Source organism: Egretta garzetta, unplaced genomic scaffold, assembly GCF_000687185.1.
Source record: "Egretta garzetta isolate BGI_Z169 unplaced genomic scaffold, ASM68718v1 scaffold94, whole genome shotgun sequence".
NCBI classification, from domain to species: domain Eukaryota; kingdom Metazoa; phylum Chordata; class Aves; order Pelecaniformes; family Ardeidae; genus Egretta; species Egretta garzetta.
Genome location: NW_009259683.1, coordinates 7,768,501 through 7,796,411, shown reverse-complemented (window position 1 = coordinate 7,796,411; position 27,911 = coordinate 7,768,501). Strand labels below are relative to the sequence as shown.

The following is a 27,911-nucleotide window of genomic DNA, read 5'->3' as shown; positions in this document are numbered from 1 at the left end:
AAGATCTAGGTCAAGAGACTGAGAGCATGAAATGGAGCAGGAATAACGCCTTGTGGATGGGCTGCCAGCCCTCCTGGGAGGAACACAGCTCTGCTACAGGGCTGCTGGAGGAACCAGACGGGGGCAAAAAGCCCTTGAGATACCGTGCCACTGTTGAACCCCTGAAAAGTAGGAGGCAGGAAGGTTACCTTACACAGTCAGATCTTTCTTCTTTTGTGGCCCTAAGGTCCTGTTCAGAAGCTGTATGTCACTTAAAAGAAAAATCACATCATGGGCAGCCCTTGAGAAACAATTTTGCAGTTTTGGAGTTTTTCCACTCTTTCAACCATACTTACTTTCTTCTGTTTCACTCATGGCTCCTCTGTGCTGCAGCCAGTTCTCCTTTAGACTGAACTGGTGGTAAAAGGTTTTATTCTGAGGGAGTGGGAGAGGAAAAAAAAAAAAAAAAAAGACAACAGTGACTCTCCGTATCCTTGCCCTTCACAAAACAGTAATTCACAGAACACAGCATTCAGCCCATACGTCTGGCCAAAAGTTTTTTGTATAGGAAATCCGCCCACCCTTTCTTGGATCAGTAAACCAGGAGTTGCCTTACTAAATTATAGCCAAGGTGGGGATTTTGGAGGAAGCGGGACGTCCTGAGGCTGAGCAGCCCGCACAATTCAAGGTCCTCTGTAGCCATGTTCAGAGCCCATTTCTTATACACTTATATATGCTTCCTGTGTACCAATCAGCCTATTTAGCAGTTGCACTACAATCTCATGTTCTGCCTCCCACACTTCCGCAGTAACATTTTAAGCTTATTAAACACTTCAGCTTCAGCCCAGTAAATTTGATGAGCACAGCAATTCACCTCTGTGTAGTTTGTATGCCAACTTTTTCCGTCTGCATCTTCTCCCTCCAGTTAAATAGACAGATTCATGTTCCTCTCTTTCTTTCTCTGTCCCTGCCACAACAAATCCCCCCTTTGCTCTCTCTACTTGACATCCATAGTCAATGCCTGTGCTCAGCCTGGCTTGCCCAGGTTGCTACATCTCTCCAGCCTGGTGGGGACACACTCCCAGGCCTCTCCTGAATTCTGACATCTCAGAGCATCTTGTTAACATGCTAATACTGTCACAGCTTCTGCAGCTGATATCCAGGCTGATATCAGCTCATGCAGCTGATATCCAGGCTGCCCTGGCAGGAAAAAAAAAAATTCCTTAAGCAACATCGCAGGTCTAACCTCACTGATGCATCCTGTCATGTTTTTGGCCACCAGTCACTTTCAATTGAGAAGCCAAGAAAAGAGAGGGAAGTGAGCAGAGGGGAAGAAAATGAAATTATAAGTTATCTAGCAAGCAGCAAAAATTGGCTTTGCATTACCTTTCGGTGAGGTGAATACTCATCTACAGTGCTGAAACAAAAAGGAAAATCCAAATTATTCTTTCCAGCCAAGGATTAGGGAAATGAAGTTTTAGGTTTTGCAAAGTTTACAACATCAGAAGTTTTTTTTAATATGAAATGGTCACCGCAGAATGGCCATAGAGCTCCTTCAGGGAAAGCTAAGGGCACCTGGCTCAGCCAGAGAACTTTTCTGCGACTTGCACAATCGATGTAGTGAAAAGCAACGCTGCCAGCCCGCGAGCTGCTGGAGAACACGGACGCAGCTCAGGCGCCCTGGGTCAGCAGTCAGAGTCACCCTCTGGGACACAGTTCTCGCCACTTCCCCAACGGCCAAACCACAGAAACAAACTCCATTTGTTGGAAAAACGTGCCAAGGAAATGTCTTTTACCAATACCATAAACATTAGTAAAATAATAGCCCTGAGATGACTATTGCAAAAGAGATTTACTTCTCAGTGCTGCAGATTGCAGAGAGAGAATGAGAATGAATGTACCATCTGAAGCCACAGACTGCAGCTTCTGAGGGAGATTTTGCAGCTTTTCCACAAAGTATCGCTCTACTTGCAAGTGATCCCAACCAAAATTGATGGGATTGACTGGTGAACCACACACACGACCCAACAAATGTCAGAGAAGACTGAATAATCTAGCTTTAGTTTAAAGAAGAGACCATTTGTCAAATGAATATAGTACTTGTATCACTCATCACTTTATCTTTACTGAATTACAGTAAGATGACAACAAAAATAAATTACACTCTAAAAAAAAGGAGGCCTGATTACAAATATAATCAATACTTACTGACGACGATGCATCCCAAGTATCTTCTGAAATTCTTTCAGTTCCTTCTCAAGAATGGGATATTCGTACACATCATCTAACACATTCCTGTATATTGTCTGCAAAACAAAACAGTAACTGCAAACATCTGATAACTCAAACATAAATCTAAGGCATCACGTCAGCGGTCTAAATCAATTCAGGCACTAGCCTAGTAAAACAAATGTCATCATTATATTTATGCAAGACCCATAAGATGAGAATGTTCCTGTTTAAATTTCCGGACTGGTCAATATTCAGCTTGCTTGTGGCAAAACACTCTTTGTATCACCACCAAGCAAGAGGACAAAATGTTGACAGTCATTAGTCTACAGACAGGAGGATTTTAAATGGCATTTGTGGCTGTTTCATGAAATGTGGGTTAGGTCAGAAGAACACATTCTGAAGCGTGGTAACATACTACACCATCATCACTTATCCAAAATGATAACAAACAGGTTCATTTGTTTTCTGCTTTTAAAACAGATGGCCTCCTTCACATTTCTTCACTTTTGCATGCATTTTAAATCAAGCTGATGTCTCTCATAGACAAATAACAACATACTCCTACTTGTAAACCAAGAAATAAATAAAGAAAACATACTTCTTATTTTTGGGGGGAACATTGACTGAATATCTTCAATCACGAACCTCAGTTAAATGTAGAATACACTACCTCAGCTAAGAGGTAAATAAACTGAATCAGCTTTCATGATTGAAATTGTAGGAAATATTTTCTCTGTACACACGTATGAGCAGAGTCATCAGGTTTGCTTTAGCCCAATTAATGTTCCTGCATTCATAAATTTCAGAGTGAATGACTCTGCTTTACAATCCCATATATTGTTTTTGCACATGTAACTTCAACCAGTATGTCCTACTCCAAAACCAAACTAACCAAACAAAAAAGAAAACCAAAAAGGAAGCTCAAGACTTTCTTCAAATTCCGTTCAATATTTCATCCTTCTGTCTTGCAACCAGCAGGGGAGGAAAAAAAAAAAACCAACAACTACCAGATGGATCTTGGGTCAGCAACAACGTGGCTATTTGCAAATTTACAAGGGAATTATAAAAGCTTTTGGGACTCATTCAGAAAGATCAGAAGATCCTTGCTAACAGGTAAGGACGTAATTTTATTTATTAAAAAGACATAAAGCTGTGCTGCTCTCCATGTGCACCTGACAAACACTATGGAAAAGCATTTCATTCCTCAAAGCAGCATCTCTTACAAGAGCCTCAAAACTCTCTTTTTGTCCGTGACCCTCTAGATACTGACCATAGACTCTGTTCTGGAAGACATGACCAGTGTGTCCAAGGAACCTCCACATCTTTGTAGCTTTATTTCTTAACTTCCTAACTTTTTCATTTTCTGGAGAGCATGGAGTTCTATAAGTTTCATTTCTAAAATAATATTTTTGACATTGACTTTCTAGGTTATCACTTCTATCGATATTCTATGGTTTTGGTTCAAATTGGCTATTTCTAAGGCATTCAAGGAAGACATAGGTAAATCATTTTATATTACAGATTTCATGGATAAAATGTAAGTATGAAAAAATTATGCTTTATAGATTTTGCTGTTGGGGCTTTTTAGATACTGTATGATAATTAATCAGCGCTGAAATGCATAAGAAACTGTTTCAATACCTTTAAAAATTGTTTTAAATGCTCGTCTTCATGTAACCAGTCTTTGTAGAGAGAAGTCCACTGAGACACCAAATGCAGGACTTTTCGTTTCCTACAGGATACATCAGAGTCGTCTTCTTTCCCTTGGTGGTTCTTAGCACAATAGGTACAGTAGGTTAAGGAACAAATACTATCGTCTCACTGAAACTTCAAAATTAAGCGATGGAAAAGATTTCACAATCATCTCGTTGACTAAGGAAAGATTTTTTTATTTTTTTATTTTTACTACATTGCTCAGTTTTGAATGTTTTATCCTGTCTCAAGCGTTAGGAATTTCATCAACTTTTTGGAATGAAATGCTCAGTAATAGAAATGTCAGTTCATCTGCTGTGCTAACAGGATTTCTTATTTTCCTTTATAGATTAGAGAGGCAAGTCTATAAAAGTAAAATCAATTCAAAAAGAGTTATACAATGTTGAGTCATATCTTTTCTGCAGAACAGGGAACGAACCTTTGTCCTGCACGCCGATGCCAACATGAATGTCTGTGGGGAGGAGGACAATGCATCATTAACAACACAAAAAACCCGGGCAGCGGCAGTCAGTTTCTTTTTCCCTGCACAAATTACAGTATCTGCAGAAATAACACTATTAAAAAAAGGAGGTGAAAGAATCTATTTCCACCATTATTCTCTATTCAAAAAGCAGAAACACCAAATGACAGAAGATACCCACTTTATATATTGTTCCTCTCCCTTTGCTATTCTTTCTTTTATTAGGTGAAAAGATGATGTTTTCACCACAAAAGCTAAAGAGGAAAAAATGAGAAAAAATAAAAAAATAAAAAAACTAAAAAAAAGGGAGTTCATTTTATAGTACAAGTTCATTCAAACAATACTCCATCACTTATGGAAGTAATTGGAAACACAAGAAAAATATTTGTCTCAGAATGAGTTAGACATATACTGTATCACATTGATAAAAGGAGCAGAGACTGTAAAATACTTATTCTTCATTTTTTTCTCTTCACATATTCTGAAATGTATTACATAGATATAGGTATTCTAAGAATTAACATACAGGTTATGGAGCTGGAGAGGTTTTAATCCCATTTTAAGTGTTATTTTGTAAGAGTTATAAAGGTTTATATATCTTTAAACAAAACCAGCAGACATAAGATTGCATTGCTGCTATGAGCTAGGCATCTGCTTCAATACATCCTTCAAGCATTCTTCTGAAGTAAGTATGCACATATACAAATGTGTATATTTTGGGTACAGGTTTATTCAGAGGCAGCTTTAGCTTTGTACATTCAACTTCAGAGCAGGAATTTTCTGTTTATTGATTCCTCAGCTATGCAAATTCTAAATGTTTTAATATCTGAATGTGTGTGTGTGTGTGTGTGTGTGTGTGTATATTTACTGGCACGTGCCAATTAGGAGAACTCGTATCCAAATTTGGATTTCATGTTTCCAGTTTGAATCTTTTCCTCCACAACCCATTTGAGTCAAGAAAACAATATAACCTGAACTTTGGGAAGCTATAGATTTGAATCAAATTCCAAGTTATTATAAAACCTTGTGAAAACTGGACTGGAGAAAGAGACCTTGAAAGATCAGCTTGTCCATCCAAGTCCACCCTAACTAGTCCACTCTAAGAGAGGCTAAAGTATACCCTATGTTATCCTTGGAATCTATTTTCTAGTTTCTTCTTCCTAATAGTCTCCAATATCAAAGATTTTACTGTCTCACACGTTTTACACTCCAGTGTTTCTTTTCTTTGTGTAAAGAAAATACTTCCTGGTATCCAACATGAAACTGTCTTACAGCAATATAATCTCACTGCCTCTTGCCCCATCTGGCATTGATATGGGAACAGATTCATCCCTTCCTCTTTAGGTACCTGAAAGATTGTCCCATTTATAGCTTCCCTTTTTCTCAGTAAAACAATCCCAGTTCTTTCAATCCTTCTTTGTATTTCTTTTCTTCTAGAATATTAACAATTCCCACAGCTCTCTTCTGAAGTTTCTCCAATTTTTCATGTACTTCTTGGGGTGTGATGCCAAAACCCCAGGTGCAGTCCACCTTCTAAGCATGCCACAGTAAATATTAGACAACTGTTCTCTTTTCTCATCATTCTTACATGCAACCTCAAAATAATCATGCGGGGTTGTATTTCAATACTATTGATATGCAAAGAACAAAACGAATGCAATTCACTACATTTGATATAAGGCTTGGCGATCTGTAAACCCAGGTGTAACTTTGCGACCCCTGTTAATACAACACTTAATAAAAGGATATTGCCTCAGAAGCGCCTGGCACAAGTCATCAGTCGTCATGAAGACCGTGTACGTGAGAAGGAAGTCATCCAGGAGAGTTTCTGTGGAGGAAGACAAAAAAAGCCCAACAATACATTATTGAGAGGAGGAGGAGAGTATCTATTCCTGTTAGCGTGCATGGCAGGAATAGGACCCCTTTCCCCCAAAAAAGGTCCAGAGCATACAGAATACATCAAACTTTAAGTTTCAAACAGCTAACAGTATGTCCACGCTGCAGAGATCAGATCCTTTATTTAATGAGCACATTCTCAGTTCTCAAAGAACAAGCAAGCACAAACATGCACAAAATAAGCCACAGTTCAGGAATCAGTAAGAAAGAGCCCTTATCATGAACACTGCCATCCTGGTTGGCCCTGCTGCATGCAAAGCAACCTTTCCACCAGTTAAGTTGTTCTGGAAATTCAGAAGAAAAGCTTTTAGCGTTCCAGTCCAAGCTAGTGCTGGTGTTCGTGTGTGCAGCTGAGCATCCCAGCAGCTTGTCACGCCCAGGCTGCAATTTCACAATAATTTAGACCAATTTCAGTTACAGCTGCCTTGGACCTCCTTGTCAGTAAATTATTGACCCCATAGCTGTGGTGCAGGATGGCAATAAGAATTCATCTATATATCATTCAAAGTCAGATATCATGTGGATATCACACGGATGGATAGCTAATGACAGCCCACCCTGTGAGCATGGGATTCAAAACACCTCCGTTGTCTTTAAAAAAAAAACCAACAGATCTAGCTAGATCAATGGATTTAACACAGCTGGTCTAGAAAGAGTCCTGATCTGAAGACGCATAGCTAACATCCCTTGTGATCAGAAACAAAACAATTAAATTCTTTATATTTCACAACATTCTTAAAAACGGTGGAAAGCATTATCTCTGTATAAAAGAATATTTTGTCTCAGTAAATGAAAAGACATTGTGAACAGCTTGTTCTCTATCTGAAAGGTCATCTATTCATTCTGTTGCACATCTTTTGGATGATACAATGCAGCTATTAAAGTGGGAGGGTTCAGAAACATTTATTTGGAAACTGCTGTTCTTGGGAGTCAACAACCACATTTTACTTCTTGACTGAACTATGTAGCTGTGCAGTGATCCTCAAGAAATCAAAGATACGCTTAAAACAGATTATGAATTCCCCAACTTTCTACACTGTATATGTGATATCTGAGTTTCAGCAATACATAGCCCCGTGTTCAGAAAAGAAATGAATACTAGCTGAAGAAAGGAGGAATGATTATCAGTGAACTTCCGCAGTTGTTCAGAATAGTGTGATTTTATCTTACTAACTGGTGTTAAAAAAATACCAATTTAAAAGTTTATTCTTAATAGCTGATTGTCTGTTTTACAGATGTCTATCTTCAATTCTTCCAGCATCCCAAAGTGTTGGGGTGGGAAAAAAGGCTGGTTTTGCTATGATTTGAGGGTTTTGCAAGAACTATGCCACAGATATTACTAATGTAATCCTCTCAAAAAAATATTAATGAAGGGAAGATTAAAATTGTATGTTGGTTTAGATAGCTTACAACTGGTTTTAAACTCTCTGTTTATCTCCCTCTCTCTGCATGCTCAATCATACATCTATCTCTTCAGTCTCTGGCTTCTAACAACCTTCTCAAAAGCAGGCCATCACTCAGCCAACTTCAAGACACACATATGTATACAGAGTGATCTCCTCTTTCTTCTAAATGTAGAGGAAACACCAAGAAGAAGAAAAGTTCACAAATGATGATTCCCATGGCTTGTATATAGGCTAGATCTCTTCAAATTGCCTCTGAGCTTGTTTAGAAATGTAAACCCTAAAGGAATGTTTTGAACAAAAAAAGTCTGCATTCTACATGTGGTCCATTAATAGCATCACTCATCCGTTAAATTACTTTAACAAGTAAGCAATGAAAGTGCTTTTGCTAGATTAAATATCTATTACCAGACGTCACCTAAAGACTTTACAGTAATATTCAGATTTTAAAATGCATGCACTAGCTTGTAGGTATTTCCCTGAAGTCCTACTGTTCACTGTAACTATCTTCTGTATTTTCTCCTTAGATGCACTGTAATTTAAAATCATTCCAAAATGTTTTTTCACGCCATAGCAAGGACACAAAACCCAAGGGTGTACTGATTCTTCACAAATAACGTGTTCAAAACAAACAATTGCACACTTCTCAGATATTTTTGGACATTAATACATGTCCACAAATCATGACTTGCTGGTCTTAACCTGCAAGAAAAAGTCTAAGCATGAGAGAATTTATTCACAGCAAATTTTTCCATTCTGTGTTACTAATGGCCACTAAGGACAGTAAATTTGAATGTGGAAGGGCTCTACGTGTACAAGTTGGGCTGCTAATTATGAACAGAAGTCTTTCTGGGGTTCTTCTGTTTAGTCACAGTTGATTTAAGAGTTAAAAAAAAAAAAAAAGGCCATTCCAGTCAAATCATTAATTATTTACAATGCTCCATACCCCCACTCAGACTGGCAGTGAAATGCATACCTCTACTTTTAAATTTTACTCTATGTTCCCGTTTCTGCATAAATTTGTGACCACCTTCCCCATTATTCCCATAGAAGAAGTTTCTCTAGTATTTGTAGCAAACAGGAAGAATAAAATGCACAGTAATAGTTGGAAAGAAAAACTCCCATTGGAAGGGAAATCTTTGTGCAAAAGCCTGTGATGCTATGCTATTTTTTTTTAATTTCTCTTCTTCATGAATTTTTTATTTAATCATTTTCTTCTAGCCATCAATCTAATTTTTCTTTGTTCCTCACAATTTTCCTTTATTTGGCTAAGCAATTATTACAAAGTATGCAGTTAGCTTGCAGCTACAGAATATTTCATTTCGAAGACAATTTCAAGCATTTTAAAGCTTCATTAAGACATGCAACAGAACCAGCACGAGTTCAATGGGCTCCTGCTCTTGCAGCTCTTCGGGGGCAGCCTTAGGCGTAATCTCACCACACCGAATGTGTGTGAGTACCATAGGCGTAAAAATAATAAAAAAGCAGGCACTGTGCTTCTTGTTTGTTATTAAATAATCAATGCACACCAGCTTCTGCTGAGACAATTTCTCATGGGCTGTCTGTGTCCCCTCCTTTCCCCAGGTGAAATAAAGCAGCGTGGATACCAGCTTTACCGGGAGCAGAGAGTATTTTTTTGCAATATCCAAGACCTTCTGCAAGATACATTCAGGGTGGCTGAGGGATGGAGAAAGCAGTATATAGACATGGGATGTTCTGGCCCATGTGAACTACCAGGGAACATCTGCTTTCAGCTGGTGACTAAAGGACCCAGCAATAACTCTACAAGAGAAGTTGCAACTGTATTGCATGTATAAGGCGATGACAGCCAACAGCAACAGCGGTGTATTTGGTGGGGAAGGGGATCTAGAGTCCCAGAGGCTACAAATGGTCATATATTTGGATAAACAACACATCATATATTCCCATGTACTTAAAAAATCCAGAGGATTTCCTGCTGCTTTCCATGTGCCCGCTTTACTCTCTAACCAGATCATACCCTTTCTGTCCATAGGGCAACTCTACAAAGATATAAACTCAACATGAGGGCATGTTTTTAAATGCTGGGAGGGTAGAATGGGTTTCTCACATGGGTTTACACACCAAATCTGATTTTTCAATGGTTTATTTTCTCCCTTCTCCACCCTAGTCTCTAGGCAGGGTATCAATCACTAAGCCTTAGGACAGAAATGAATACAGATCTGTAGCCAGAAATCGTCCGTGACGCACATTGAACAAATCAGGACAGGCAGAGCACTTCATGGTGCTGCCATGTCTAACACCTGGAAGCTCTTCTCAAACTTGAGCATTTTCTTAAACTACCACAGTGGTACAAGGCATCAGTGGAGCAGTCTCACAGTAATAACTTGTACATAAACAAGAAAAGAGACTTAATCTAAAGGAAATGCCTTTGTCAAACGGAGTAAAAGCTACATTATTTTTATTAAATATATTTGAGGACAGTTTTTAAAAAGCAAATCTTTCAGTTTAGCTATCACACAGAATGAGTAAAGAAGGAAAAGTAGGGAAATATTCCAGTGTTCCAGATAGATACATCTTTCTAACTACCCACATAGCAATTTGTATGTCCGCATGTTATTTACTAGTATGCATGTGCACCAACACTGCAGTGTCTTTAGGCCATCACAGCTAAAACAATACTGTATACACATTTACATTACAAACCTGTTCAATAGCTCAAACTGTATTCAGAATATATCTACTGCTCTATTGCTAATATTAGACACCCTGTCCAGCTAAGCCAGATATAATCATTCCTAATGCTAGCACTGAGTCATTAATCCTTTTATACCCACAAGAGATAATTGAAGACAAATTCCAGTTTGTCCTTGTTTTCTGATCACCCTGTTACATCCTCAATAGTCTTTGTTTTGCTGCTTCTCAATGGTTACCAAAAAAAAAAAAAAAAGAAAAAAGAAAAAAGAAAAATAAGCCAAACAAGTCCTCCCACTATTGGTGACAAACTGTGATTGCTCAGATGGCAAGAACCATTCTCTTTTTTATATTGGACTTCTTCTCACACACTATTCTTCCCACTCTATGGCATTTCTGTTTCCATGTTCTTTCTTTGCCATTACATGCTTAATTAAATATTAAGAAAAAATAAAGCTATGAAAAACAAGGCAGCCAACGAGGTTTTAAATATGCAGTGCATAAACCTTTTTTCTTACAATTAAATGGTTTACAAAAGGTAACTTCCTCTATACAGAGGAGTATAAACATACAGACACTGCGCATATAGATTCTATATTCCTTTATCTGCAGATTGTATCACGTACTGATAGTTGAGGAGAAGGTACTGATAGTGAAATCTGTTAAACTGCAAAGAAAAATGACTCATCTAGGTTTTCTTTTTTAAAATTTATCACCACTCTGAACCCAGATCTCCTCCACTTTGCACTGTACAAATCCACTGTGAATGGCTGTGCAAGAATTACAGAAAGATTTAAGGGTCTTTCAGAACTTGTATTCCACACTAAATCGGATTATAAGAAAATATAGATAAAGTACTGGAATGCAAGTCTTTTTCCACTTTATGCAAAGTAGCTATTCAGCTTTCTCCAAGGATTTGCTGGAGGAGGCCAAACCTGTATCTAGATTGGGGAAAAAAAAAGAAAAAAAAAAAAAGAAAAAAGGAAAAATAAAGATTGCCCGAATGAACGAGCCACTGGAATTCACAGTTAACTTGTAGGTTAAGACTACTCTTTACCGCAATTTTGTAGTATCAGTTCAACAACCATTACTCTGCTACACAGGATTTGTGGTTTTCACTATGAGAGAATTAAACTGAGTAAAAGGATGAAAACTCACGTACTGAATTAAAAATACTACTCTCCAAACTCTGCTTTCCAAGCTGGGGAAATTGCTAAATGCCCTTACTTTAGAAACATACCAAATAGAAGGCGATCATAAGATCTTCTTCATCCTGAAGCATGTTAGAACCTGACATAGAACATATTGGTGGGCAGCATGTAGGAACTCCTGCAGCATGAGATGTGAATGGGGGCTGCACACGCGTTTTTCAAACATCAATGCAAACTCTGAGTTTTGTGCAGTAATGAGACCTCTTTGGAGTTTTGGGGGGAGGAGGGATTTTTTGAGAAAGACAAAGTCGGAGAGAGAAATAAATGTGGTTTAGACAACATACAACACATTCTAAAACTCTTTAGCTATGCCATTTCCCATTTGTGATTATGGCAAAGACGACGGGATGACCATATGGTCAGCTCCTGACATCCGCTTATGTTAATACGCTTATCAGTATTAGCCAGAATCCCGAATTTAAAAATCACCAACAATTTCAAAATTTGCTCTCATTTACATTCACTGCATCATCCCTACCTTGCAGGACCTTGCACTTCTCTTTAACATTTAGTGAGGCTCATCCTCCACAGTATATTTTGGGGAAAAAAAAAAAAAACAAACCACAACAAAACCAACTGAATCCTTTGAGGTTTTTATCTCCCTGTGTATGACTGAAAAGATGGGCTCAATAACGCTAATGCACCTTATGACTTCAAAACACATAGTGGAAATAATTTTTTTTTTTAAAGAAAATATTTACTGATGGGGTTAGCAACACCATAACTGCCCAGAAATAGTTAAAACTTGCATTTCTCACAATCGTCAGGAAAAGCAGCCCTATGAGATGGGGTTACAGCTGGGCAAACAGACAGATGAGCTGCCTGTGCCTGAGTAAAATGGATGCTGATTACTTACTATTCCATAGGGAACAGACATTTTTTGCTATTTTAAATATTCACTCACTGAGTTCAAATTAAACTAAATGAGGGCTACAGCACAGCGTTTTCAAGTTTTTCAGCCTCTCTGTGCTGAAAGCTCTTCAGCTTGATAAATTCTTGTCAGCCCTCTTGCTCCTTTCTGTAAAATGAGAAAAATTATAATCACACCTCAAGGCAGACACTGCTACATGTAGAATTTGTGCATGTTTTGAGTCACATAATACTATGCAATGCTCTGAAACCTTTCAGCAATGCAAATGCATGTCCAGCCAGTTGTAGTTGTAATCAGAAAATTGCTTGTTCTGCAGAAACGGAAAAATGATTTGAGGGCAACTCTTTTCAAAGATAGGAGTTTCTCGGTGATCTGTAATGCCACAGCAATTTACTAAAAATGTCAGGATGTCTCCGAGTACAAACAGTGGCTGCAAACTGCTATCATTACTATCTGATCCAGGGAGATACTGCTCACGTCTGAGAGGGTGCTGAGTGGTCCCGGATCTCCCTTCAATTCAGCAGATGGCAATGGTGCTCAGGACCTTGCAGGATTAGCCCTTAATCCAAAATCAAATCCTCTAAAAATGCTACGCCACCATGGACACAGCATGAAGCAAAAAATGAAAATTATGTTGAGAAAGAAAGGTCAACAGGAAAAAGAACATCGATATATAATTTGCCGCTAATGTATTAAAACAATTATAGTAGTTATGTCATCTAACCACCGAAGCACCAAGAAATCAATGTACAAAGGCATAAGGAGCAAGCCATTTATTTCTGGCGTTAGGTTAGAAAAAGAAAACACATAAGGGCAACATATTTAACTTGTACAACCAGAATTTTTATTAGAGCGCAAAAATCAGAACTAGTAATAATTTCTAAGGTCATCTCCCAGAGATTTCTGGCAGTATTTTAACATCTGCAGAATGAATCAAACACATTCTGTCTGGTAAGGTCAAAGATCCTCCTAAAGTTGCATTCCAGTTGCTGCTATCACATGGATTGGAGCAGTTTCATATTTTGTTTGAGGGACAAAAAGCCCTGAAACCACAGGCAGAGAGCAAATGTCAAACTTGTCTGGCTTTAATGAGGCACTAATTTTTCCACATAGAAATCTGAAGCTCTTTTTTTTTTTCCCCAGGTTGGAGGGAGCCCTGGTGATTAATGTGCAGCTATAATGGTCAGGGTTATTTGAAATTATTGAACAAATCCACTACGCCTTTTACATTTCCAAGTGTTAGAAATATCGCCTGTAGCAGTCACCCTACAATATTGCTACTTTTTGTTAAAAAAGCCCTTGACTATGCACTCGAGCTTTCCATGCAGTGAAACTTCACTTGACAGTCCACGGAGGTATTTTAATGTGAAGTCCTCACACAAGTCTTGCTGCAGAAGGCAGTCACTCCCTGTTCGCGTTGGGCATCTCCCAAAGCACTTCAGGAGAAAACCCCATCCTCTCTTTGCTTTGATTGTTAAAAATAAGCCAGCCAGGCCAGGATTGCCTGCAGTAGCAGGATGGAGGATGAAAGATTTAATGGTTCCCTTTCATCCTTCTGCCCCGGGGTCCAGCTGCCTTATGGGGCAGAAGAGATGGGGATGCAGCAGTCCCACCACGGCACGCTGCTGGGCTGCCCCCGCGGGGCTCCCCCCCCAGCAGGCACACCGCCTGGCACCCCCACCACTACAAATTTCTACTTTTCTGCTTCTGTCTTGCCCCTGGACTTCTTTGCATCCCAGCCATCACCCTCTTCACCAGGCACCCATAGAGATGCGATGCTCTCCAGCCCAGACCCCTCAAATGACACAAATTCCAGGTGCCACTGAGAGCTGTCACTGCCTCAGCGGGGCTGCTCAGACCTTTTGCTGCCTGATGGCAGGGCAGCCCTTGCACACAGCTGTCCCCCGGCGACACACAGCAGTGCACACGAAAAGGCTGCATCACCCACCCGACCCCACCACTGCAAGCCTGGTCCTGCCAAGTGGGTGCTACCAGGCGCTCATGGCTGCTCAAGCCTTTTCCCAGGTCCAGCAGCTCAGCACACATTTGAGTCTAAAGGGAACTCTAAAATTAGACTAGACATTCGACTTTCAGAAAGCTAATATAAGGGAAGATGTACTTAATCTTCATTCTTCTCATCTTTGCTGTCCAACACTTGTATGGCATTGAAGAAGAACCAAGTTTCAAGTTCAGAATGTCCTTCTCATCGCTGAATTGGAAAAGCTACTCCTAGGAAACAGTAACCTTCAGATCTAATACTAAATATAAATGTAAAAATATCATCACATCTTCAAAAAAAAAGGTTGTGAGTTCTTAATTTTTGGGTCTTCAACTTGAGATACTTTAAAAGAGCCTACTTTTCAGTGACATTTCTGAGAATATGAACCCAAATTTTCTGTTTGCAACACAAAAATAACATGCATATCTATTAAAAAAACCAATCTCAATTGGCACTATTTTGAAATACATAATAAGTTAAAACTATTAACCCAAAAGGTTTTAACTTCAGGCTAATGACAGGCTCAAAAATCCACTGTATTTGGACAACATCCAGTCCAGCAGATTACGACAACTACAGTCTAGTGACCAGAACACATTCCATACTGGCACACAGGTAGTAATGCCACGTCTAAAGCTCTGCAGGTCAGGTGCAATGCCTGGACTTCAGTGCGCAGTGTTATCCCCAGCACCTGCCGCAAACTGCTTTCCATACCAACCAGAGGGATGGGTCCCTTAGGGGAACAGAAATGTACGGATCCGCACTGTGTATTTTTAAAAGTGTTTAGCAAGAAGCTTTGATCTATTATTTCCCCCTACAAAGCAGCAACGGGGAAATTTCTTTGTGCTTTGGCCCAGGGAAGGAGATAGAAGTAGAATCTTGTTTGCCCCTGGGAGTCAAATTATCATAAATATGCTAAGCAGTGCAAGCTCCCCAACATGTGGCACTGGAGCACGTGCAGTAAACATCACAGCGGATCTTCAGGGAAGCGTAGCACAACAAAGCCTCCACTGCATTTGCTCCTGGCTTCTGTAGATATGGCAGAACTGCCTACAAAGGGAATGATGGCATTTTCATCTGAGCAAGAACTGTTGGATTTGGTCCAAATCTCTGCATAAGATGGCAATAACGTGCGCTAGACCAAGGTGCAGACCTCTGACTTCTGCCAGCACATGAAATAGCAATGCATTGGGTCAAGTGGTGGGACAGTTTTGGCGTGTTGGATTGCACAAGTCTAGGTTAGGTTCTCGCAGCTGTGGCCCACTGTCACGTAACCTCAAACGCAGCGACCCACTTGCCAACATCTTCTGGCATATGGAGGCAAAAGGCCCGGCAAAGGTGCTGCATGCCTGTGATGTGTTACAGGCTCTGCTGGGCAGGGTGCGAGGAGGAGGAGGGATCACATCTTGCAACCCCACAGGAGACCGAACAAGTCTTCAGCATACTGCAATCTCGCTGCGGCACTGAAGGATGCCACTTCCAGCATTTTGCCCCAGCGTGTACAATACTTCAGAGTGATGGGCACAGACTGCTCAGATACCTCTGAAATAACTTACACAATATCTAAACACCTACAACACACAGCAGGGGCCTCCTTGACCTGGGAGGAGGGTGGCAGGAGGGACACAACCCCCAAAAAAACCCAAAAAACCAAACAGGGCTGTACTTGCATCTTATATTTCTCACAGTTGCCTTCCTCCCCGCTCCCCGGGGCAGTGAAGCACGGCTTCACAGCATAAAACCAGAGCAACAAGCATCAGAGCACTCATAAGGCAGCTGCATTTTGCTTCCCCGTGTGATAAATGGGTTCCAAAAAAACCTGATGCGATTCACGATGGTGGTGTTAAAGCACAATAATACATTAGTTGTAGACTTATTTACATGATATATGTCCTTAAATTATGAACCTGAAATTGCGCTTGCTATACTGAGACACCCAGATCATTCCACTGACAGGTTAACGTGTAATCAAAGACAGCTTTTCTCCTTATTATTACAACTTAATGGAAGACAGCAATAAAAAAATGCCTTGTACATAGTCTGTGTAGGTATTAAGAACATCTAACAACTTCAAACTATTGGGTTTGTCAGCACAAACCTGTCCTGACAGCAGAATGAAAGAAATAACAAAGGTTCTTGCTTGCACGGTTTAAAGATCATAAAGGGCTAAGACATGAGGAACAGACATTATCTGGTGTTCAGCTGCTTGTGAGTATTAAAATACCTGCATGGGCATAATTCCCCATGGCAGCAAGGGCTTGCAACTGCTTGCAATACACAGTAGTTCAACGTTACACTTTTAAGAAAGCACACCCTTATTTTGAGAATTTTCAAACTATTTTCACTCATCAGGCAGCTCAGCATTAGAACCTTGATTCAGCTGTACCATAATTACTCGGGGATTTTATTTGATGGCCTTGCTTATTTCAGTAAAATAAAGCGGTGATATTAAGCAGTCACTGGATGAAAGCCCAGCGGGGTGATTTTCTAAAGGTGTATATTTGCTTTTGCCATAATTTCAGATTTTTAGTGCTATTTATTGATTTAGCCCCATAAAATACACCCAGAACACAACTCTCAGATACATATAACTTTGGACTGGTACACCCCAGCTTTCTTCTTGGGTATCTTTCTTTTCCAAGTCTTATGAGATACGGTATCTTTCATGCACTAACTGGAAAGCATCTAATGGAAGGGATGCACTCTGTACCTTCTTCAGTTTTTACCCCTTCATCAACACTGCCAGCTGTTTCACGGGGCACAGAGGAATCTCCTTGGCCAAGACGTAAACCATACCTTTCTGCACAAGCATACGTGAATCCGATGCAGTGTTTAGAATAAAAGTAAAAATCACAAACTGCAGTAACAGATAGGATACTGTATTAAACTGGCCCTCTTGGCTCATCTGCTCCGTGACCATGTTTCACCACTACACATAACAACATCTGGCCGTGACTAGTGCTCGCTGCCATCTTTCATTTCTATAGCTCTTCTTGGCCATAAGTGCCAGCATGGTTTTTGCAAGACACGCAAGCTCTATTTTTCCCTTGTGCAGAGAAAGGGAGGCAGACCTGGGCCCAGCGCCAGCACTCGCTGGGGCAGGAGGTACCTGCCAAGGCTGAGAGCACAAACCCAGCATCCTCACTCCGGTCTGCTCCTCGCTCTGTGGGCCCACGCAGAGAGTACCAGGGCATTTGACCTCCTGCCAGTGAGACCAAAACCACCAAGTGTGAGATTCAGAGGGTGATCCCACTGCAAAGCACGGCTCCCTATCAGATTTCCGAACCCTTTTTAAAGGAAATAGGCTAACAGCAGCATGCTTTCTACTTTTCTTCAGCATTTCTTTTCCTTTCTTGTTCCCCAAAGGAAAACCGCTTTTGCAGCTCAACTGTCTGCAAGTCTTGCTCTCCCTTATCCCTGTAACCTTTGAATCTGTTGACAAATTTCAACCAAATTTGAGACAGGGCAGCAAATTCTCACAGACACTATGTTCCTATAAGTAATGGGAGTCTGTAGAAGAAAGAGACAAATTATTGTCTCATTGAAGTAAAGGCTGCCATGCAAGCAGAGCTATGTTTGCAGACATAAAATAACTCAGCCAAAGGCGATACAGTGATAACACCTCAAGCTGCCACTGGTAGGACTGGGGGGGGTTGGTTGATTAAAAGATACAATCTCAAACACTGGGACTACTACCATCACCGAGATATCCTCCTTATTTAAAATTCTGCAAACCGTGTCCATACCCAGTTTATCTAACAAGGCTTCCTATCACTGCTGTTCCCATCTCTCTGCTGCACCAGGTTGCTGGGTCTTCTCGTAGTGGACCCTATAAATTCCCAGGACAGAGCACTGCCTCTTACTTTGTGTTTGCATAGCACCAGTCACGTACACTGTGGCTTCTGAATGCCTGGATGTATGTAAAATGATAAGTCATTATCTTTCTGAATTTGTTTCTGTAAATAAGGCTTTTTTCATTAGACTGCTTTGCTTATTCAGTTAGTCACTAAGGCCAATTATAAAACACTTTTTTTTTTTTTTCCTTACTAAGAAGCAGCATTCTTCCTAGATCATCCCCGGCTGGTCTATGGAAAATCATCAATTACACGATGACAGTCTCCTTAAACAGACTGCAATCACTTGTCTGTGTCTGCAGGCCGGTAGACACTTCTGCTAGGTGTAACACTACCTATAGCTTCTTTCAGGTTACAAAATAGTGAGCATGTATTTATTTTTACTAAAGAGTGCCTGTCAGAGAAGGTAGCAAAGCATCTTAAAGGAAGAACCCGAGGATTACATACCACTCTTCAGCTAGCTAAATACTTCCTATGTAAGAACATATATTTAAAAGCAATTTTCCAAATCAGTTTTTAGAAACGCATCACCGATTACAGTAAATATACAGGAGCTGGAATCAATTCTATTAGGAGCTGCTGTTTCAAAGACACAGCAGCCCACATCCCAGAAGGACAATGAAGTATAATATGCAAGCTCATTTAATCACTGTATCCAATTACAAGGAGGAATAAATCATCACACACATGCCTATGTCTGAATTTTAAAAAGTAAATAAATCATGAATAGTCAAGCCAAATGCTGTGAATCTCTGGATTCACAGATTAGCAGGGGAAGTGGTGCATTCACTTCCCATTTGAAATGAGAGTATCCAAAAACTATTAGTGACATCTAATTATTTTAAGATAAATACAAAAGCTGCCTTTTTTTTGTTGTTCAGTTTGGAGCTTGATCATATTCTCTGCAGTAGGGAACACAAAATCCTGACAAACTTTGACCTCAATGGAGTTTCTATATGGTCTAAGGACAGACTTCCCTAGTCTCTCTGCCCTGATTCATACCCAGGACTCCTCTTCTGAACCCCTGTGACTTGGGGGAGCCAGCCTTCTTGCTAACACTATGAATAGCAGCACTTTGGGCCACTGCTCCTGCCCTTCACTGTAAACTCCCTCATCCCAGACCTACATGACCGTACCCTCTAGGAGGATCTGAATGCTCTCCATTTGTCAAGAAAACCCAATACAGCTGTTTCTTGCAAAGCTGATGGCATTTTCATGTTTTTCAGACACTTTTAGAAAATTATTAAAGATTTATCGTTCTTTGTAATCAAGAACATAGTTGTAACTTCCCAAATTGCATCTTACTAACCTTGATTCCCTGAACAAATTTCCAGTCCTTTAAACTGAGATGTTAAATCAAATGCCCTGTGGCCGATCTGCATGTCAAAACCCTCACCCGAGTAGGGAGATCAGATTCTCATTAATACTAACACAATCTGTATGCACACATCAAAGGAAGAAAAGACATTCAAAATATTTACAGAAGCTGCACAAGCAACCCGCAAGATGTGCTGAAACTTTTGCCTAGAGAGATGGGCCATCACGCTGGAGACTGCAATAAAATTTGTCTCAACCCAATGACACCGCACCAGGACAGTCCTCAGGGAAATGCTTTCTTGCTGCTTTTTCAATGGAAGAGAAATATTTGGGAGAGCACTTGTCAAGGACTGGGGAACACTTGGGAGAAACCTGGCTTCAGCTGGCAGAGACCCTCCCCTGCCTACAGGTATAGACTTAGCTTGCCCAACATGCCCAGGTCTCCTGACTAACCACATCCCAAAATCTCCATCTGCGTGCTTTGGGGCTTCTGCCCACAGCAAACCCCAGGGCCCCAGGGGGAGCACCACGATGGCGATGGCTCCCCAAGGTCTCAGGCTGCCCTGGGGAAGGGCTCCCTGCCCACCGAGCAGCCCTGCTGGGCAGAGCACGCAAGCTCCGCCGTCTTCAAAGGGTTTGCAAGCTGCGTGTGGCCCACGAGCCCTACACCAGTGTCACAAGGAGAGCAAGGAGGGAGCAGACAGCGTCCCTTTGCTTCCCAGGCCCTGCCTGGGGAGGGGGACATCCCTTCTCCGGGTCAGAGCAGGAGAGGACAGCGAGGAGCCCACAGCACGGCCGGGGCTGCTCCCATGCAGTCAGGCTGGGCTCAAGCAGGCCAGGGGTCTGTGGCTGTTTGCCCGTCCTAAGAATTGCTCAGCTGCCCCTATGCAGCCTCTTTGCTCGTCCCCATGCAGCTGAAGGTGGAGGCGAGGAGGCGTTTCATCTGCCAGGAAGCGATGTGCGTGTGCGCACGCTGAATTTCTAAACCACCCAATTGTTGCCTCCTGAAGGCTGCTTGCTAGCACATATCAGGATGGAAATTTTCCACCTGCCCGCTACAAAAATTATCTCCACAGACAGCAATGCAACACTAAGAGGAGAAGCTGCAGTCACCTTAATAGGCAAAATGTTTGCATTTGCCCGTTCTTGGTGGTTTCCATGCTTTGGGGCAACGCTGCTCGCTCACTGCTGCTTTAAGACTTTGAATGAGAACCCCTTGACAACAGGGGTCTGACAAATGCCATTTGTTTGTGGTTGTTTTTCGCTGTTGTTTGTTTGCTTCCAGCTTGTGGCTGTGCATCCCCCACCATGTACTAACAGTAACAACAAACAAAATCCCATGGACAAGGCTCCTATCGGGGCGGGGAATGAAACCCAACAAGGGTTTCATTATTGTATTGATGCCGGGGCTCTGAATTCACCACTGGGAAAGAACAAAACCAGTATCTGGCTTTCTGGTTTTAGCTGCAGTGGTTCCCCGAGAGAGGTCAACAAGCCCTAAATCTTAAGAAATGGGGGTGGGGAGGGTTAAAGAAAGGCTGCTTGGGGAATCGGTGGAGCCCTGTGGGCAGGAGGAGGAGGAGGGATAATGGCAGGAGGGGGATGCAGAGTGCAGAGAAAAAAGGAAAGAAACTGAAAAGCAGTAGAAGGTGAGGTATAAAGGCCTCTAGCCGTCCCAGGTCAGCATGATTTCTCCATGATTACATCCCTGATTCTGGCAATTTGTATCTCCATCAAAACTCAAGTTCAAGCAAAGGAATAAAATCACAATTCATCCCAAATGTTGTCACAAGAAAGCCTAAGTTTTTTATTATTAGCTTCCATCAGAATTAGATCCATCAACACTGCCACTTTATCTACATTGATCTATTTCCCCCATCCTCCGACCCTCCAGTTTTTTTGCCCTCAGTGTCCTTGAAAACAAGCCGTCACATTTTCACTTGAGAGAGAGCGCACTGATTTGGTTTCAGAAGGATCTCACAGGCATTTCTGAACTGAGACAAGGTTATCTCACTATCTCAGCCTCGCTCAGAAGATGGTGATGCGAGCTGCTGCCACAGCCACAACTCATATCGGTACTTTTCACCTTGTCTAAAAGATGGGACAAGCAATTTACTTTATTGCAGTAACTAACGCTATTCCAAAAAGCTCTTTCTGCCAGAACCAGCTATACTCCATGAGGGTAACTGACATCTCACAGGAAACCTCTGCCTGTCAAAGTGCTGTAATTTTACTTCAGTTTCAATTTCTGAAAGGATCAAAATTGACTTAAAAAAAAAGAATTGTCTCCAATGCCAACCACATAGACTCTCCTCAAAGGTGTTATATACCTCAATTGATACCAAACTGGATCAAGCCTTTCCTTCTAAAAAATGCAACAGCAAGTTAAAGCCTGCATTATGAGTGTACCGACTGCAGTTAATGCACAAAGCTTCTGTATTTATGCCAAGTGCATTCTCTTCCACTGTCTCCTTGTTAGACAGGCACCTCCGCTTTCACAAAAGTATTCCTACTACAACCATCTATCCCTACACCCAACAGCCGATCTTCAACTTGCTCACTAAAATCAAAACCCATAGATCACATAAACCACAGTGGAATCCCCCGCCATCCTCATCCAGCACACAGCAAATCTGGCCTTCAGTAGCTGCTGCCACCGGTGCCCTTTCTTTTCTTTTTCCTTGGACATGACAGAGAAGGCAGCAGCCAGCGCTGGGGCAAGGCAGAGCCGAGCTCTGCTGCACTCGATAATCTGGAGTGTGTTGGCATCAGTTTGCCGATGCCCCGGACAGGCTTTCTCCAGCAATAGCGTTTATTCAATTACACAGCAAGCAGAGGCATTTGCTGCTGTAATGCAGCCCAGGGTTGGCAGCTATTAAGGGAGATCTGAAGAGCCCGCAGAAAGTCTCATCAGGCACTACACGTTGGGAAATACCCAGAAATCTATTCCAATTTATGGTTCACAAATAGGTCTTGGGTTGCGGCTTTTTGTTCTTACATCTCCCTGGGTGTCCTCTGAGCACACGAATTTACAGGAAATGGTAAGGTGGGAAAGTAAATGACTGCCTCAGCACAGTATACAACATAGTATCACCTACCGGGAGTAACAGGCAGTATGACAGGGAGCTTAGTAAAGTAACGATAACCATAGTTTGGCTATAGCCAAAACCGGCCCCTCTCCTGCTCACAAAAAGACCAAGGCTGCTACTTCCATAATACCATGAAACCGTTTGAACTCAGGGCATGTTAAGAAGGATTGCGGGGGAAGGAGGAATTAACAGCATGAGAGTAAATTTAGTTCACAAGGGGAAAAAAAGCAGCTTTGAAGAACAGATTTCTTTCAGATTCTTAATATGCAACCTCAAAGCACAGGTCTTCAGTGAATCCACCCTTCCACCCTGTGGGCGGGGAATGAACACGCTCTTTATATTCCTCAGAAAATGTTAATCTCACAAAAAAATCATTGTCTTATAGCAACTTTGTGCACTAGAAACACTGGAATTCAAGCCCCGAAGACAGTGTGTGAACTGTATTCTTGGACTCAAAGATGCAGCAAGTATGTCAAGATACAGTTTTATGTCTTCAGCATTCTTACATAAAAACTCCCCTATCCCATGAAAGCTCCCTTCCAAAAAATCTGAATTTCAGAGCACCGGATTAAAGTTTTATAACACTACGGAGAGCCAGCTCTTGGGAAGGAATCCTTTACTGTATTCTGAGAACGAGCTTCCAACTTAGCAGCCATCTCACTAAGTGCTAATAGCAACACAGGAGTCTTAACGGACAAACACCCCTACTTATGTCGGCAGGTGGTGAATCTCTATATTGTGGAGAAGCAACACAAAAAGAGTACTGAAGAGAGAGTCCAGTTTTTCAACAGCCTGCAGGTCAGGGTTTGACAGTAAAAAGCCTTAAAAAGGAAGGGAAGGAGAACAATGCTAAGAGGGTAAGTAAACACCCAGGAAAGATGGAGACCTGTCGTGAAGGCACCATGCTTGGGGTTCCTCAAGGACTGTGTGGTCTGTGGCTCCCGCCAAATGAACAGGATGTGCAGATGCTTCCTAAGAAGGGGCAACGCTGACATTCCAGTTTTGCATTTCCTACTCTCAGTTAACTGACCTGCCAACCCACAATCCATCTCTTGCTGTTCCTCTTGCGCTACTCTCTTACAAATCATGCCTCACTTTTTCTCGAGTAGAAAGCAGCAGCTTTGAGATAAGTGTGTATGTTTTATAATTAGTCAGCTTCAATGCTTCATGAGCATGGGAAAACATGAAGATAGGGCTGTATCTGGGGCTGAGAGGATCTAGAAAGTTGTGTCACCTTCACAGCAGGGGTTGTCCTCTCCCTTCATACGTTTCACATTTAGCGGTTTGATCCCACTGCTGCAGGTGAATCAACCTCCAGCAGCCAGAAGTCAGTCAGAGTTGCAATGGTTCAGACTCGCTTCAGAATTTGGCTGTGACCAGTGTGACATTAGTCGCAACAGAAGGGATCTGGCCTGCTTTGCCTGCCAACCTGCGGCTGTGGAACTGGCTCAACCTCCAGCGTAGCAGCATTTAAGCCAGACAAGGCATCAACCCCAGTGGCTGGTGTACTTCTAAGACGACACTTCCCTTGTCAAGAGAGATCTCTGGCATCATCACTGCGCAATGTCTTAGTCTTCCTTTTTGCCTTCATGGCCCTCAGCCCTAGCCACCTAGGGCTTCACAACACAAGACAATCAGCAATTATCAAGAGCCCTATTCTGAAAAAAGTTCTAGAGAAATATTTCTCAAATATACAAACATGTCTCTTTATAATCTCAGCTACCTAATGCATTTGTTAATTTAGAGATCTATATGGCCATATATCCTGTCATATATTTGAAATACTTACTCCGTTGGTTTGACAATTCATTCGTATCACCTAGACTTCCAATGTCATTAGGGTGAAAGTGATTTTGCAAATACCCGATTAAAACTCTTTAGGGTCACACTGGCTTTCCAGAAACCTTACCAAATTCCCAGTGTCACAACAACTTGTCTCGCAGGTACCTCATCAAAACGTTTACATCACCCAAGTCTATTTTGCAGTACAAGAAATTAATAACTCCTGCCTTTTACAACTTTAAAAATAAAAAATAAAAATTAAAAGATGAAAGAAAATTATTGATCTTCATCCCTAAAAACATTCTCCTGCTAGACCTGCACTTCCCAAATCCTTTCTGCTTAAACCGCTAAGATCATCAAAACCCCTCACACTGTCTGCAGTGCATATCTTCACAATAAATGGTTTCACACTAGGCTTTCATGACGGCTACTTATCAATCTCTCACACAGCAAAAGTTGTCAACAAGCTATAATGAACCACAGAATTGCAGAGAGAAGACTAAGAATACTATGATCTAATTGACTATCACATATAGTGGGTAGCTTTTTCTTCTGCAAATTTGACTCAATCATAAAACACATTAAACACTTGGGACACTACCATTGCCCCAAGTTATTCTTGCACAGGGTACAAAATAATTTATTTAGGTGTCCAAGGTGCCAAAAGGCATCCAGGTGCTCCTGGGCACACTGAACCATGTGTTTTGTCTGACGGCCACCTCAGTTCCTTTCCCTCCTTGAAAGCGTCTGCTACGCTAGGTATACTTACACCATGAAAACTGTGGTGATGAACTGAAAAAATACCATCAGCATCTACAGAGAGCGACCTGATCACGAAGACAGAGTCCTGATCACCAAGGATGTTCGTCATTCCCCAGGCTGCCTCTAGTTTCCCAGTCATTGGATATAATGGTGAGACAATGCAGGAGCAGCACCGCTGGACTCTGCCTTTCCAAAAGTTTGCCCTAAACAAGCTTTAATGCCCAAGTGCAAAAAAAAAAACCCAACCTTTTTCAGGCTGTGAGTCCTCATTTCCCAGAAATAACTGTCTGAACTCCTGCCAGGAGACAGCATCACAGACATATTCCCCTTGCTGGCATTTCCTATTAGCTTAGGCACTGCAGCGTGTGACACGCTGTCTGTAGTGAATCCCAGACACGGCACTCCTTCTGCAAGCTGATTCAGCTCACTAATGTGACAGAAAATAAGCCTACCAAAGGAAAAAAAGATAGAGTTTCCTGCTAAGATACTTAGATGTACTTGGCACAAGGTAAAGCCAAGTCTGGCAGAGGAGAAGGGGCGACATAGCAATGAACAGGAGGATGACTGGAGGATGTCAGATCTTCCTGTCTGAAGCCAGTGTCACTGCCAGCAGCCTTGGTCCCAACCTCATGCTGTCCCCAGGGCTCCTGCCTCTCTTGTCCCAGCCCCACCATGCCATTTGCAAAGACATTGAGCAGAAAACTATTCACTCTCTGCTGCCAGCTGAACTGATAACCCACTCAGTTGTCCCACCTGAAGGAACTAGGACCTTATTATAACCTTCGATTCTGATTAATTGCTTCCAAACTGCAATGTGTTCTGTGTGATATACTGGGTCAGATCAAAGATCCCCATAAAACAGAACCAGGTCTTTGACAGGGGCCAGCAGAGGATGCCCAGGGGAAGAAAAAAAACTAAGACAGACGAATACAGAGTTACCTTTCTCTGATATACCCTCCTAGCTTCCAGCAACTGGCAGTGCAGACTCTCCAAATGAGAAGTTGTATCAACATCACTGCAGTGATGGAGTTTTTGCCAGGATTTTGCCTGATTTGTTTTTAAACCCTCCCAACCTTTGGCTTCCACAAAATCCTCACAACAATGAGTTTCACGGTTTAGCTGTGCATCATATCAGAAAACAGTTTCTCTTTATTAGTTATAAACCAAATAATTTCACTGTTCACAAAACACTTCCCACATTATGACAAAAAATTACTAGTCTTTCCATACTCACCTTCCCCACACAATTCAGTCTCATAGATCACCTTATGCCTCTGCTAGAGAAATTGCTTTTCTATGATGACCAGACCTGGACTATTTATACTTAGATGTATTTAATCTATACTTCTGATCGCCCTTGCTGCCCTTTTCAAGCTTTTTTTTAGTTCATTTACAACCTTTCTGAGCCAGGGGAGAAGAAGGAACCATATTCTACATACCATATCACACAGTTATACAACAGTATAACTATGGTTCTTGCCTGTCTTCTTGCCTAATTGTCCCAAATATTGTTTGTCCTTTTGATCAATGCTGATCAAAAATTTCCAAGAACTACTCACACTATCTCCAAAGACCTATTTTCTGCATGATATTAGCCAATTCAGCACCTCTGCTTAATATGTACAATAAGGATTTCCTTTTTTCCATGTTAGAAAATGCATTACTTTGCATTTTTTAAACTTGGATCTCATCTGCAATTTTATCACACGGTGACACAGATTTGTATTCCTTTCATCTTTCTTCAGCCACAGGGCTGGCTTGAGGGCACCCACTCCCAACTCATTTTCCCAGTCCTACACTGTCCTGTTCCTACTACTTTCATGAGGTTATTTTTGAGTTGGATCAGCTCCCTGATCTAACTCACCTTGCAGAGACACTTAAGCCAAACTTGTCAGTATGACGACAGGACAACACGACAGCTCCAACAGGCAGTCAGAGGTGAGGATAGTAGGGTGTACAAGGGCATAATCTTGCATGGCCACCAAAGGTGAAACCATGCCTTCATTTATCATGAGGCCCTCAACCGTTTAATATTATCAGCCCATGCTGTTACCTCAGTTTTCATCCCACACTCAGCAGCACCCCAGTCTTCACTGGCGACTCCTCTCCTTTTTAAACACTGACAATTTACTCTTACCTTTCATTTCCTCTCTTTTAAGTCATCATCAGTCCTGAAAAGCATCTTCTTCCTTATTAAAAAGGTCTTTAAATTTCTTTAAGCATTTTTGGCATGGGACTTTATCAAAAGCATTCTGGAAATACAAATGTAATATAAAGGCAGACCAGACCATATATACCCTCATACTCCTTCAAATCTTCATCAGCTCTACAAGATACAAAAGATCTGACTTATCTCTGCAAAAAACCCCACATTTCCCTCAGCACACTGTTTCTGCATGCATTTCTTCCTTCTGCTTTTACTGTACTGCCACCCAATTTCCCAGCACAAAGTCACAACTTTATGCTGCAGTTTTGCATCTCATCAAACTCCCGCCAGCAAGTTCAGCTGCTAAAGGCACCAGTCCTTCCCTTCTGCAGTCCTCACCTGCGTGTCTCCAACTTCCTGCCACCCTCTCCCTGTGTCAGGGGCAAACTTTGTGCCACTGATAGATTAAGTGGATCAGGAAACTGATCCGTCTTAAAACTAAGAATTCAGTATTTCCCTGGTTA

The 27,911-nt window shown here is 41.5% G+C and overlaps 1 protein-coding gene across 1 annotated transcript in view; it reads right to left on the bottom strand.

Annotated features, from left to right (window-relative positions):
• RAPGEF5 (Rap guanine nucleotide exchange factor 5) overlaps positions 1 to 27,911 on the bottom strand; it is a 131,980-nt gene that overhangs the window by 28,952 nt on the left and 75,117 nt on the right. Inside the window, exons 13-17 of the mRNA XM_009638615.2 lie at positions 6,134 to 6,212; positions 3,853 to 3,997; positions 2,188 to 2,285; positions 1,366 to 1,396; positions 336 to 414 (exon numbers count right to left, since the gene is read on the bottom strand). Coding sequence (XP_009636910.2) covers positions 336 to 414; positions 1,366 to 1,396; positions 2,188 to 2,285; positions 3,853 to 3,997; positions 6,134 to 6,212 — 432 coding nt within the window. The remainder of the gene's footprint in view (positions 1 to 335; positions 415 to 1,365; positions 1,397 to 2,187; positions 2,286 to 3,852; positions 3,998 to 6,133; positions 6,213 to 27,911) is intronic.